Below are 12227 nucleotides of genomic sequence, written 5' to 3'. Positions count from 1 at the left end.
GAGCGCCCGGAGGAAACCCACACAGATACGAGGAGAATGTGCAAATTCCACACACACAGTGACCCAAACTGGGAATCGAACCCGGGTCCCTGGCGCTGTGAGGCAGCAGTGCTAACCACTGTGCCACCCTATTAAGAATGTACTGCCTTAAGAATCTACTGATGACCATGAAAGCATTGTCCATTATTGGAAAAATCCATCTGATGTCCTTTAGGGAAGGAAATCTGCTGTCCTTACCCAGTCTGGCCTACATGTGACTCCAGAGCCACAGCAACGTGGTTGGCTCTCAACTGCCCTCCAAGGGCAACAAATACTGGCCAGCCAGTGATGCCCATGCCCCATAACTGAATGAAAAGAAAGAGTGGTGGTAATACCTTCTTGAACCGTTGCAGTCCATGCGGTGTAGGCACACCCTCAGTGCTGTTAGGGAGGGGGTTCCAGGATAATAACCCAGTGAAGGAACAGCCGATATATTTCCAAGTCAGGATTGTGAGTGAATTGGGGGGGGGAACATGTTTCCACTGACACTGCCGTCTGAAGTCAAACCTCTCATTACATCAAAACGCTTTGCCAATCATGTTAAATTCAGTTCCCTCTCGTTATCAATCCTTCAGCCCTGGGAAAACCTCAGGGGTAATATTGGATGGGCAATAAATGCTATGCCCAGGCCCCATGAATGAGTAGAAACTGAGTGGGCAGTTAAGAGTCAGCCACACTGCTGTGGTTCCAGAGTCACACGTAGGCCAGACCAGGTAAGGATGGCAGATTTCCTTCCCTAAACAGCATGAGTGAACCAGATGGGTTTTTACAGATGGCCATAGGGAGCATCCTTTCCAGATGTATCACAGCCTGGTATGGGCTCCTGCTCTGCCCAAAACCGCAAGAAACTACAAAGAAGTGTGAATGTAGCCCAACCCATCACACAAACCAGCCTCCCATCCATTGACTCTGTCTACACTTCCTGCTGCCTCGGAAAAGCAGCCAGCATAATTAAGAACCCCACGCACTCCAGACATTCTCTCTTCCACCTTCTCCCGTCGGGAAAAAGATACAAAAGTCTGAGGTCACGTACCAATCGACTCAAGAACAGCTTCTTCCCTGCTGCCATCAGACTTTTGAATGGACCCACCTCACGTCAAGATGATCTTTCTCTACACCCTAGCTATGACTAACACTACATTCTGCGCTCTCTCCTCTATGAACGGTATGTTTTGTCTGTGAAGCACGCAAGGAACAATACTTTTTACTATATACTAATAATGCACATGATATTAATAAATCAAATCAAGTCAGTCGATGATAGTTTTATGGATTAGAGAGTATCCTCGGGCTGGCATTGACACAATGGGCTCAATGGCCTATTTCTGTGCTGTAACTTTTCTACAGTTCTATTACTGAGACTAGCTCTCAACTCCAGGATCTTACCAATTGAATTCAGATTCCCATTAGCTGCCATGGTGGGGTTTGAACCCCTGAATTGAGCATTTTCTGGATTACTAGCCCCGGTAACCTTCGCGTCACACACCCCTGCCCTTCATGACGTGAAGCACCCCGGTCAGATCACTAGTTTGCCTTCTCTTTGCTTCCTATTTAACACAGAGCTGGGGTATCGCTTTCACTGAGGAAAGACTAAAAACTTATTCAGCATAATGAGTGACGTGACGAACTGGCAGCGACCCAGAGCCAGTTCAGCTGACGACACTTGGCGCTGAATTCACTCCTGAGGAGCAGGATTTATTGGATCAAATTAAACAAGACGAATGTCAAGATCGACTCAATGTTATCCATTTCCACAACGTCAACACCGCAAGACCGGCTGTTAGCGTTCGTCCACTAATCATTGTAATGTGAAGGGAAGGATACAACGAGCTGGAATCTAAAAGTGTTTTTTAATGTACGTGTACACACACACACGCACACTGCGCACAGAGGGAAAGAAACGGTACACACCTACACTAGAGAGAGAGAGAGAAAAATGGTACACACTTACACTGCAGAGAGAGAAAGAAAAAAATGGTACACAACTAAATTACAGAGAGAGAGAAAAAGAGAGAAACGGTACACATCTACACTACAGAGAGAGGGAGAGAGAAACAGTACACACTTACACTATGGAGAGAGAGGGAAATGGTACACATCTACACTACAGACAGAGAGAAACGGTACACATCTACACTACAGAGAGAGAGGGAGAGAGAAACAGTACACACTTACACTACGGAGAGAGAGGGAAATGGTACACATCTACACTACAGACAGAGAGAAACGGTACACATCTACACTACAGAGAGAGAGAGGGAGAGAGAAACAGTACACACTTACACTACGGAGAGAGAGGGAAATGGTACACATCTACACTAGAGAGAGAGAGAGAGAGAGAGAGAAACGGTACACATCTACACTACAGACAGAGAGAAACGGTACACATCTACACTACAGAGAGAGAGGGAGAGAGAAACAGTACACACTTACACTACGGAGAGAGAGGGAAATGGTACACATCTACACTACAGACACAGAGAGAGAGAGAGAGAAACGGTACACATCTACACTACACAGAGAGAGAGAAATGGGACACACTGCACAGAGAGAGAGAAACGGTACAGACGCACAGACTACACAGAGAGAAATGGTAAAGACACAGACACAAAAAACAGAGAGAAAGAGACGGTACGCACAAAACACGAGAGAGAGAGAGAGAGAGAAAAATGGTGAGCCTTTGTAGTAAGGGATGTAGAATCATAGAACGCCTACAGTGCAGAGAGGCCATTCAGCCCATTGAGTCTGCAGTGACCCTGCAGCAGTGTATCTCACTCAGGCCCCCTCACCCACCCTATCCCTGTAACCCCACACATTTCCCACGGCAAATCCACCTAAACTACACATTTTTGGAATCTGGGAGGAGACTGGAGCACCCAGAGGAAACCCACGCAGACACGCGGAGAATGTGCAAACTCCACAAGAAACTACAAAGAGCTGTGAATGTAGCCCAGTCCATCACGCAAACCAGCCTCCCGGCCATTGACTGCATCCATTCCGCTCCCTCGGCAAAGCAACCAGCATAATTAAGGACCCCACACACCCCGACCATTCTCTCTTCCACCTTCTTAGTTCAGGAATAAAGTCTGAGGTCAGGTTCTAACTGACTCAAGAACAGCTTCTTCCCTGCTGCTGTCAGGCTTTTGAAATGGACCTACCTCGCATTAAGTTGATCTTTCTCTACACCCTAGCATTGACTGTAACACTACATTCTGCACACTCTCCTTTCTTTCGCCCTGTGTACTCTATGAACAGAATGCTACGTTTGTATAATACGCAAGAAACCATATTTTTCACTGTATACTAATACACGTGGCAATAATAAATAAATCTTCAATCAAATTTGGAATGGAAGATGTGTAGGTTGGGTGGATTGGCCATGAGGTGTGCTGGTTTGGTGGATTGGCCATGCTAAATTTCCCCTTGGTGTCCAAAGATGTGTAGGTTAGGTGGATTGGCCATGCTAAATTTCCCCTTGGTGTCCAAAGGTATGTAGGTTAGATGGATTGGCCATGCTAAATTTCCCCTTGGTGTCCAAAGATGTGTAGGTTAGGTGGATTGGCCATGCTAAATTTTCCCTTGGTATCCAAAGATGTGTAGGTTAGGTGGATTGGCCATGCTAAATTTCCCCTTGGTGTCCAAAGATGTGTAGGTTAGGTGGATTGGCCATGCTAAATTTCCCCTTGGTGTCCAAAGATGTGTAGGTTAGGTGGATTGGCCATGCTAAATTTCCCCTTGGTATCCAAAGATGTGTAGGTTAGGTGGATTGGCCATGCTAAATTTCCCCTTCAGTCAGGGGGATGATTAGGATAAATATGTGGGCTTACTGGGATAGGGCTTGGGTGGGATTGTCATCTGTGCAGCTCGATGGGCCGAACGGCCTCCTTCTGCACTGTAGGATTTCTATGAACTGTTTTTTTGTCCAAAAAAAAAGAGTACGATCACCTTTTGGCAGCGGAGAAACAAACAGAACCAAACTAAGAAATATTTCCGAAGAATGTTTCAGTAGAAAGGGGGATAAATACAGGTCCTCGTGAGTGTCGTTGCTCAAATTACTTGAAGCTGCTCAGGTTTCTCCCTGCCTTGGGGGGGGTGGGGAGGGAGGGAGGGAGGGAGGGTGGAGGGGGAGGGGGTTGCAGGGAGGAGGGGGAGGGGGCCCTGTTATAAAAGGTCAGCGTCATAATGGAGCCAACATCCCGACACGAAATCATCAATAATTAAGACACTTAGGAGGCTAAGCTTCCTTTATTAAAGTAAAGAGGCTGCAACAATAGGTCTAAATGGTCAGTAACAAGGTCCTTTCCACCGGGTGACGGACTCCTATCCTTTACAGCTTCCTACTTAGCATGAATTTTTCATGCCCCCCCCACCGCCCCAGGCACTGGTGCTGGAGGCAAGGATCTTCTTTTAAAAATGTGGATTTCAATTATGACCAATTCCCTCTTTATATTTTCAAGAAATTGCACCCAGTTTGGGGGAACTGAAAGGAACAGGCCGACAGGATGAGATGAGACTGGGGGAGGGGGAGGTAAAGGAGGAGGCCAAACGGGCCTGGCCCATTTGGATGAGGTGGCCATTTTCCACGCTGCACTCACTGGGCGAGATTTTACGGCCTTGTTCGTCTAGAAACCCGTAAAAATCCCACCCGAGGTCAACAGACCTTTCCGTTGTCCGCCATCCCTCGCCTGCTCCGATTCCCCTGGGGGGGGGTGGGGCGGTCACTAAATTTAAGTGTATTTATTGGCGTCACAAATAGGCCGATATTTTTGCGCCTGATCACTTTGTGTTCCTTCGATGCAGCCCTTAACGTAGTACAAATGCTAAAAGTTTGTTTATTTATTTGTTTGTGTCACAAGTAGGCTTACATTAACGCTGCAATGAAGTTACCGTGACAATCCCAGAGTTACCACACTCCTGCGCCTGTTCGGGTGCACTGAGGGAGAATGTCGCACCTAACCAGCATGTATTTCGGACTGTGGGCGGGGGGAAACCAGAGCACCCGGAGGAAACCCACGCAGACACGGGGAGAACGTGCAGACTGTGCAAAGACAGTGACCCAAGGCGGGAATCAAACCCGGGTCCCTGGTGCTGAGAGGCAGCAGTGCTAACCACTGTGCCACTTTGTCACACTTGTGGGACAGGCTAGACATTGTTTAAGAATAAGGGCTCTACCATTAAGAACAGAGATGAGGAGAATGTTTTTCTTCTTGGTGGGGAGAGTGGGTCATTAGTCTGTAGAATTCTCTGTCCCAGAGGGGGAGAGGGGCAGAGGATGCGAGGGGGAGCGGGGGGAGGGGAGAGTTGGAAAGTGAAGTTAAGGCCAGGACCATATTGAAAGGTGGAGCAGAATTGAAGGGCTGAATGGCCTACATCTGCTCCTAAGTGCTATGTTCCTAAAGCAAGAAGAACTCTCAACTGAGCCAAATGTCAGCAAGCACCAACATTGTGCCATTGCCCCATTTTTGGATCTGCGCTCTCAAATGTACTAATGCTACCTACCTTATGGGGGGGGCACAGTGGTTGGCACTGCTGCCTCAAGGATCCAGGTTCAATTCCAGTCTTGGGCGACTGTCTATTAGAGTTTGCACATTCTCCCCGTGTCTGCATGGGTTTTCTCCCACAGTCCACCAGTGTGCTGGTTAGGTGGATTGGCCATGCTAAATTGCTCCTTAGTGTCCCAAACATGCTTGCATCAGAATCCAATGCCATTATCGAAGCTTGGGTATCAAACTCATGCCAGCGTGAATGACGGTGCCTAAATGGGAGTTCCAATCCTCGTTGCTCATAAATAGGTTGAGGAAGGTTGTGTACATAAGGGGGGGCAATGGCTTAGCGGTATTATCATTAGACTATTAATCCAGACAATGTTCTGGGGACCTGGGTTCGAATCCTGCCATGGCAGATGGTGGAATTTGAATTCAATATATAACATCTGGAATTAAGAATCTACTGATGACCATGAAATCATTGTTGATTGTCAGGGGAAAATCCATCTGGTTCACTAATGTCCTTTAGGGAAGGAAATCTGCCGTCCTTACCTGGTCTGGCCTACATGTGACTCCAGAGCCACAGCAATGTGGTTGTCTCCCAATTGCCCTCCAAGGGCAACTAGGGATGGGCAATAAATGCTGGCCCAGCCAGTGACGCCCACGTCTCACAAATGAATAAAATGTGCAGGTTAGGTGGGTTGGCCTTGCTAACTTACCCCTTAATATCAGGGGGATAGCAGGATAAATAGGTGGAGTTACAGGGATAGGGTGGGCTTGTTCAGCTTGATGGGCTGAAAGGCCTCCTTCTGCACTGTAGGGATTCTACGATAACAAATTCTGTTCTACGAAACTGCAATGGGTGCTAAGAACGGGGCAGTTTGGTTCTGCGAGAGGGTAGGTGGTAAACAAACTCACCGAGCCACCAACAGCTAGCGTGACCCCACCGGAGACAAGACAGTCAGCGAGTCACATCGGGCGTTCCAGCCAATCCACCCCCCCACCCCCCGTTCCTGTATCCGATTGAATGAGTGCAATTATGCAGGAATTTTCTGCAATGAGTATTTCCTATCAGCAGAAACCTCTTACAGACTTCCTTTCGCTGTGTTTAGTTAGCCATTTCCTGCACATTATCAAATTAGACGACCATCTGATTCTTCTGCCTAATGCATTGTAATGGGGGGAGGGGGTTTGATTTTGCACAAATCGCTTGAAGAATTGTGCTGTCCAGTGGAACAGCAACACTGCCTCCCTCACAGCATCCATCCGCTTAGGAATTAGGAGCGGGAATGGGCAAATCAGCCTGCTCCATGGTGGCTGATCTTATCCTGGTCTTAACTCCACTTCCCAGCCTTCTCCCCATTGCCCTCTATCCATCAGCGAGTTATCTATCTTTTTCTTAAATCTGTTGATTGCTCCCGAGTGTCAGGGGGTTAGCAAGGCGGCACAGTGGTTAGCCTCACAGCGCCAGGGACCCACAGGTTCGATTCCCAGCTTGGGTCACTGTCTGTGTGGAGTCAGCACATTCTCCCCATGTCTGCATGGGTTTCCTCCCACACTCCAAAGATGCGCAGGTTAGATGGGTCGGCCGTGCTAAATTGGTCCGAATTCTTCTATACCAATCTTGCTGTGGTTAAGTGGCACAGTGGTGAGCACTGCTGCCTCAGAGTGCCAGGGAGCTGGGTTCAATTCCTGGTCTTGGGGCGCTATTTGTGTAAAATCTGCATGTTCTCCCCGTGTCTGCATGGGTTTCCTCCCACAGTCCGAAAGATGTGCTGGTTAGGGTGCTCTGGCCACGCTAAATTCTCCCTCAGTGTACCCGAACAGATACTGGAGTGTGGCAACTAGGAGATTTCCACAGTAACTTCATTGCAGTGTTAATGTAACCTTACATGCGACACTAATAAATAAACTTTAACTTGATTGATTCTGCCTCCACTGCACTCTGGGGAATGAGTTCCACAGATTCACACCCCTCAGAGAAGTGGTTTCTCTTCATCTCAGTTTTCAACCAAGCTCCACTTCTCTATCCATCCCTCTTTTTCCAAACAGGATACGGGCGTCACTGGCTGGGCCAGCATTTATTGCCCATCCCTGACTGTAGGTAAGAGTCAACCACATTACTGTGGCTCTGAACTCACATGTAGGCCAGGCTGGGTAAGAATAGCAGATTTCATAGAAACCCTACAGTGCCGAAAGAGGCCATTGGGCCCATCGAGTCTGCACCGACCACAATCCCACCCAGGCCCTACCCCCCATATCCCTATACATTTACCCACTAATCCCTCTAACCTACGCATCTCAGGACACTCAGGGGCCATTTCCTTCCCTAAAGCACATTAATGAACCAGATGGGTTTTTCCCGACAATGATTTCATGGTCAAAATTAGACTTTTAATTTCAGATTTTTATTGAATTAAAATGTTATGGTCTGCCGTGGTGAGATTTGAACCCAGGTTCCCCAGAGCGTCACTATTCCCTCTTGTCCAAAAAGGGGGAACATCTGATCGATGTCCACCTTTAGCAGTTTATAGGGGCAGAACGACCAACACCCAGCTCCCAATTCCAATGTCCTTACATAAAAATAAATCCCTAACAGCTGGCACTAGGGACCCAGGTTCGATTCCCGGCTTGGGTCACTGTGTGGAGTTTGCGTTTTCTCCATGTGGGTTTCCTCCGGGTGCTCCGGCTTCCTCCCACAGTCCAAAGACGTGCTGGTTAGGTGGAATGGCCAAGCTAAGTTGCCCGAGTATCGGGGGGATTAGTAGGGTCGATGCATGGAGTTACGGGAGTACATTTTTGAACACTAAGGGGCAATTTAGCATGGCCAATCCACCTAACCTGCACATCTTAGGTCTGTGGAAGGAAACCAGAGCACCCGGAGGAAACTCAGGCAGACATGGGGAGAATGTGCAAGGCCAGAATCGAACCTAGGTCCCTGGCGCTGTGAGGTAGCAGCGCTAACCACCGTGCCACCCCTAAAGAACATTAGCTAAAGAGAAACAGGGGGATTAGTAGGGTCGATGGGTGGGGTTACAGGAGTAGGGCCTGGGTGGGAATGTAGTCAGTGAAAGGGCCAAATGGCTTCCTTTTGCACTGTCGAGATTCTATGATGATCAGTGATTGGTTCAGCTCTCTCAGAAGGCAGCCTGTAAATCGGTAAGGCTTGGGCTTGTTTGGGGTCTGACTGACAAATTCCACGTACATCGGAGCATAGAATGTTACAGAGGGCCATTCAGCCTATTGGCCGTGTGCTGGCTTTGAAATCCATTAACTTTACTTTCAGTTTACGGATGAAGGGAAGTCCTTGATTTTGCACACATTATCTCGATCTCTCCTGGGAACCGTTCAGGCAGTTTCCCAGAGACAGTGGTGAGCAGTCTGAGAGGCAGGATGTATGGGCTAGCTGAATGTCGCAGTCTCCAGGGAACACAGAGTTTCCTTTAGTCTCCTGTCTGTCCCCAGCGTGTGTTCACTAAGGTATATAACACACAGCAGAGGCAAGGATTCCAGCTTCTAGATTAGAGACGTTCATGTTTCACCTGGGACATAACCATGGGGTCTTCAAGATGTGGGACACATGTTTATAACACAGAAACAGGTCAGTTGGCCTATTTATGCCCCACATGATCTGCCTCCCCTAAAACCACAACCACTTCAGTGTAGAAGGAGCCCATTCGGCCCATCGAATCTGCACTGACTCTCCAAAAGAGAGTATTTTACCCAAGTCCGACAACCCCCCACTCCCACTCCGATCCCTGTAACCATCCCTGTAGCCCCCATGCATTTACCATGGCCAATCCATCCAACCTATACATCTTGGGGCGTCAATGGGGCAATTTAGCACGGCCAATCCACCCACTGTACACATTTTTGGACACTGAAGGACAATTTAGCATGGCCACTCTACCTAAGCTACACATCTTAGGTCTGTGGGAGAAAACCAGAGCACCCGGAGGAAACCCGTGCAGACATGGGGAGAATGTGCACACACCGGCAAGGCCAGAATCGAACCTGGGTCCCTGGCGCTGTGAGGTAGCAGCGCTAACCACTGTGCCACCCCTAAAGAACATTAGTGAAACAGAAATGGTTTTTTTTGACAAAGAAGGAGTTATAAGGTCAACATTACGAATATTTGCATTCATTTTAATTTGGAATTAATTGACTAAATTTAAATTCTCAGGTTCGCGTCTCCAGATCTTGTGTCCGGGTCTCTTGGATCACCAAGCTCCGATTCTCTATTACAAGTCTTAGAACCACAGCTCCTGGACTCTGAATGGAATTGGGGCTTACCTGTTTAATAGTTCCGGGGACGTGGGCAACTGACGCACCTGCAGTCCGAACCGAATTCTTTTCCCCTGACTCTGATTGGTCATTTGCCATCCAATCAGAAGGCTGTATCTAAGGAGGAAAAAAAATGGGGGTGTCCAATCAGAAAATCTGGATGCAACGCCGTAGACACTATATTCACCCAATCAGAATGCATGAAAAAGAAATGATACTTGGCTATACTCTATGGTTATCCACACAACTCGAAATCCTATAGTGCAGACCGAGGCCATTCAACCCATTGAGTCTGCACTGACTCTGTGATATAGCCAGGCCAACCCTCCCCAAACCATCACCGTAACCACACGCTAATTCCCCCTAACCTTAACAGCTTGAGATGCTAAGGGGCAATTTAGCATGGCCAATCCACACAATTTAGCCTGGCCAATTAACCCAGACTGGAGCTTGTTGATGGGTTACACATGTGGGTAATGTTGCTGACATTTCATAGGATCCCTACAGTGCAGAAGGTGGCCATTCAGCCCATCGAGTCTGCACCAACCACCATTCAGCCCAATCACAATCCCACCCAGGCCCTATTCCAGAACTCCACCTATTTACCCTGCTAATTCCCCTGACATTATTAGGCTCAATGTAGCAATGGCCAATCAACCTAACCCCCACATCTTTTGGACTGAGTGAGGGGGGAAACCCCTCACTCCGGGAGAGCACCGGAGGAAAACCACGCAGACACGGGGAGAATGTGCAGACTCCAGACAAAAAGACAAAAGGGAGATGGTGCCAATCAAGGCTAAGAAGGGTGTTGATAGTAGCCAATTTGAATGTGTAAAATGGTAAAGTAAAGTTAGCACAGTATCAGTGTCAAAGGACACCTGAGATGTACAACAGATGGCCCTGGTTGGGTTGGGAGGGAGGGAGGGAGGGATGGTGGGTGGGGTGTGCAGTGTAAGGAAGATGGACAGCGAGATTTAAAAATGAAACGAGGGGAGAAATGGAAATGAATAAGATGAATGGAAATGAGGTGAGGGTGGAGGAGAATTCGTGCTCTGAAGTTGTTGAACTTTTCATAGAATCCCTACAGTCCAGGAGGCCGCCATTCGGCCCATCGAGTCTGCCCCGACTCTCTGACAGATCATCTTACCTCAGCCCTCTTCCCCACATATTTACCCCACTAACCCCCGCCTCGCCTACACATCTTGGGGCACGAAGGAGCAATTTAGAATGGCCAATCAACACCAGAATTATAGGGAATGGGATAGCTTGATCTTGGGATTGGACATAGCTGAGGGCCGAAGGGCCTGTACTGTAACGTTCTATGTTTCTAACCTAACCTGTACATCTTTGGACTGTGGGAGGAAACCCACATCGACACGGGGAGAACGTGCAAACTCCACACAGACAGAGAACCGAGGCTGGGTCCCTGGCGCTGTGGGGTAGCAGTGTTAACCAACGTGCCACTGTGCCTTTCGGAACTAAAGCACTCCAGTCCAGGCAGCATCCTGGTAAATGGCTCTGCGCCTTTTCCAGTGCTATCACATCCCTCCTATAACGTGGATTCCAGAACTGTACATAATACCTGACTCACACATCTGCTTTGTGTTCACCGCTGGTAATCGCATTTTGCCTCCAGCCCCGATACCGCAATCTGGGGTTAAATGCTTCGAGCAACTGTGGTTTTTAGTTTTGCCCCTGAGCGCTGAAGTGATTAAATTCAATAAAACATACTGCTCCCCCACCCCAGAGAACAGCCACTGGGAAAGTCCCTACAAATAAGCCAGAGCGGTGAGTAATTCTGCTCAGTTGAATCCGATCTGGTATCCACAGTCCAACCTCTCCCACAGCGACGTGGTCAATCCACATACCATTCAGCTGAAGAGCCAGCGTAACAAGAAATATTCTCTCCTCTTCCTAGTAAGAAGAGGCAGTGGCCTAGTGACATTATCGCTAGACTATTAATCCAGAAATCCAGCTAACGTTCTGAGACGGGTTCAAATCCCGCTACGGCAGGTGACGGAATTTGAATTCAATTAAAAAATATCTGGGATTAAGAATCTACCGATGACCATGAAACCATTGGCGGAAAGACCCAGCTGGTTCACTAACGTCCTTTAGGGAAGGAAATCTGCCGTCCTTACCTGGTCTGTTTACTAGTGTCACAAGTAGGCTTAACACTAACACTGCAATGAAGTTACTGTGAAAATCACCCAGTTGCCGCACTCTGGTGCCTGTTCGGGTACACTGAGGGAGAATTTAGCACGGCCAATGCGCCTAACCACAGCCTCACCGGCCTCCCAATGTCCCTCTTCACCTATACTTTATTCAGTTGCGGGACGTGGGCATTGTTGGCTGGTCAGCACTTCTCGTCCAGCCCTAGGTGCCCGAGGGCAGTTGAGCCAACCACGCTGCACGGTG

At 48.3% G+C, this 12227-nt stretch overlaps 1 protein-coding gene across 3 annotated transcripts in view; it reads right to left on the bottom strand.

Annotated features, from left to right (window-relative positions):
* Positions 1–12227, bottom strand: part of LOC145360678 (AT-rich interactive domain-containing protein 3B-like) — a 220988-nt gene that overhangs the window by 95557 nt on the left and 113204 nt on the right. For all 3 annotated transcript variants that reach the window (XM_080216032.1, XM_080216030.1, XM_080216031.1), the window contains exon 3: positions 9819–9926. In XM_080216032.1, the coding sequence (XP_080072158.1) occupies positions 9819–9926 (108 nt within the window). The remainder of the gene's footprint in view (positions 1–9818; positions 9927–12227) is intronic.

Source organism: Carcharhinus amblyrhynchos, chromosome 32 (genome assembly GCF_965287045.1).
Source record: "Carcharhinus amblyrhynchos chromosome 32, sCarAmb.v2.hapA, whole genome shotgun sequence".
Classification (NCBI taxonomy): domain Eukaryota; kingdom Metazoa; phylum Chordata; class Chondrichthyes; order Carcharhiniformes; family Carcharhinidae; genus Carcharhinus; species Carcharhinus amblyrhynchos.
The sequence above is the reverse complement of the archived record's forward strand: the minus strand, read 5'-3'. Positions and strand labels throughout refer to the sequence as shown.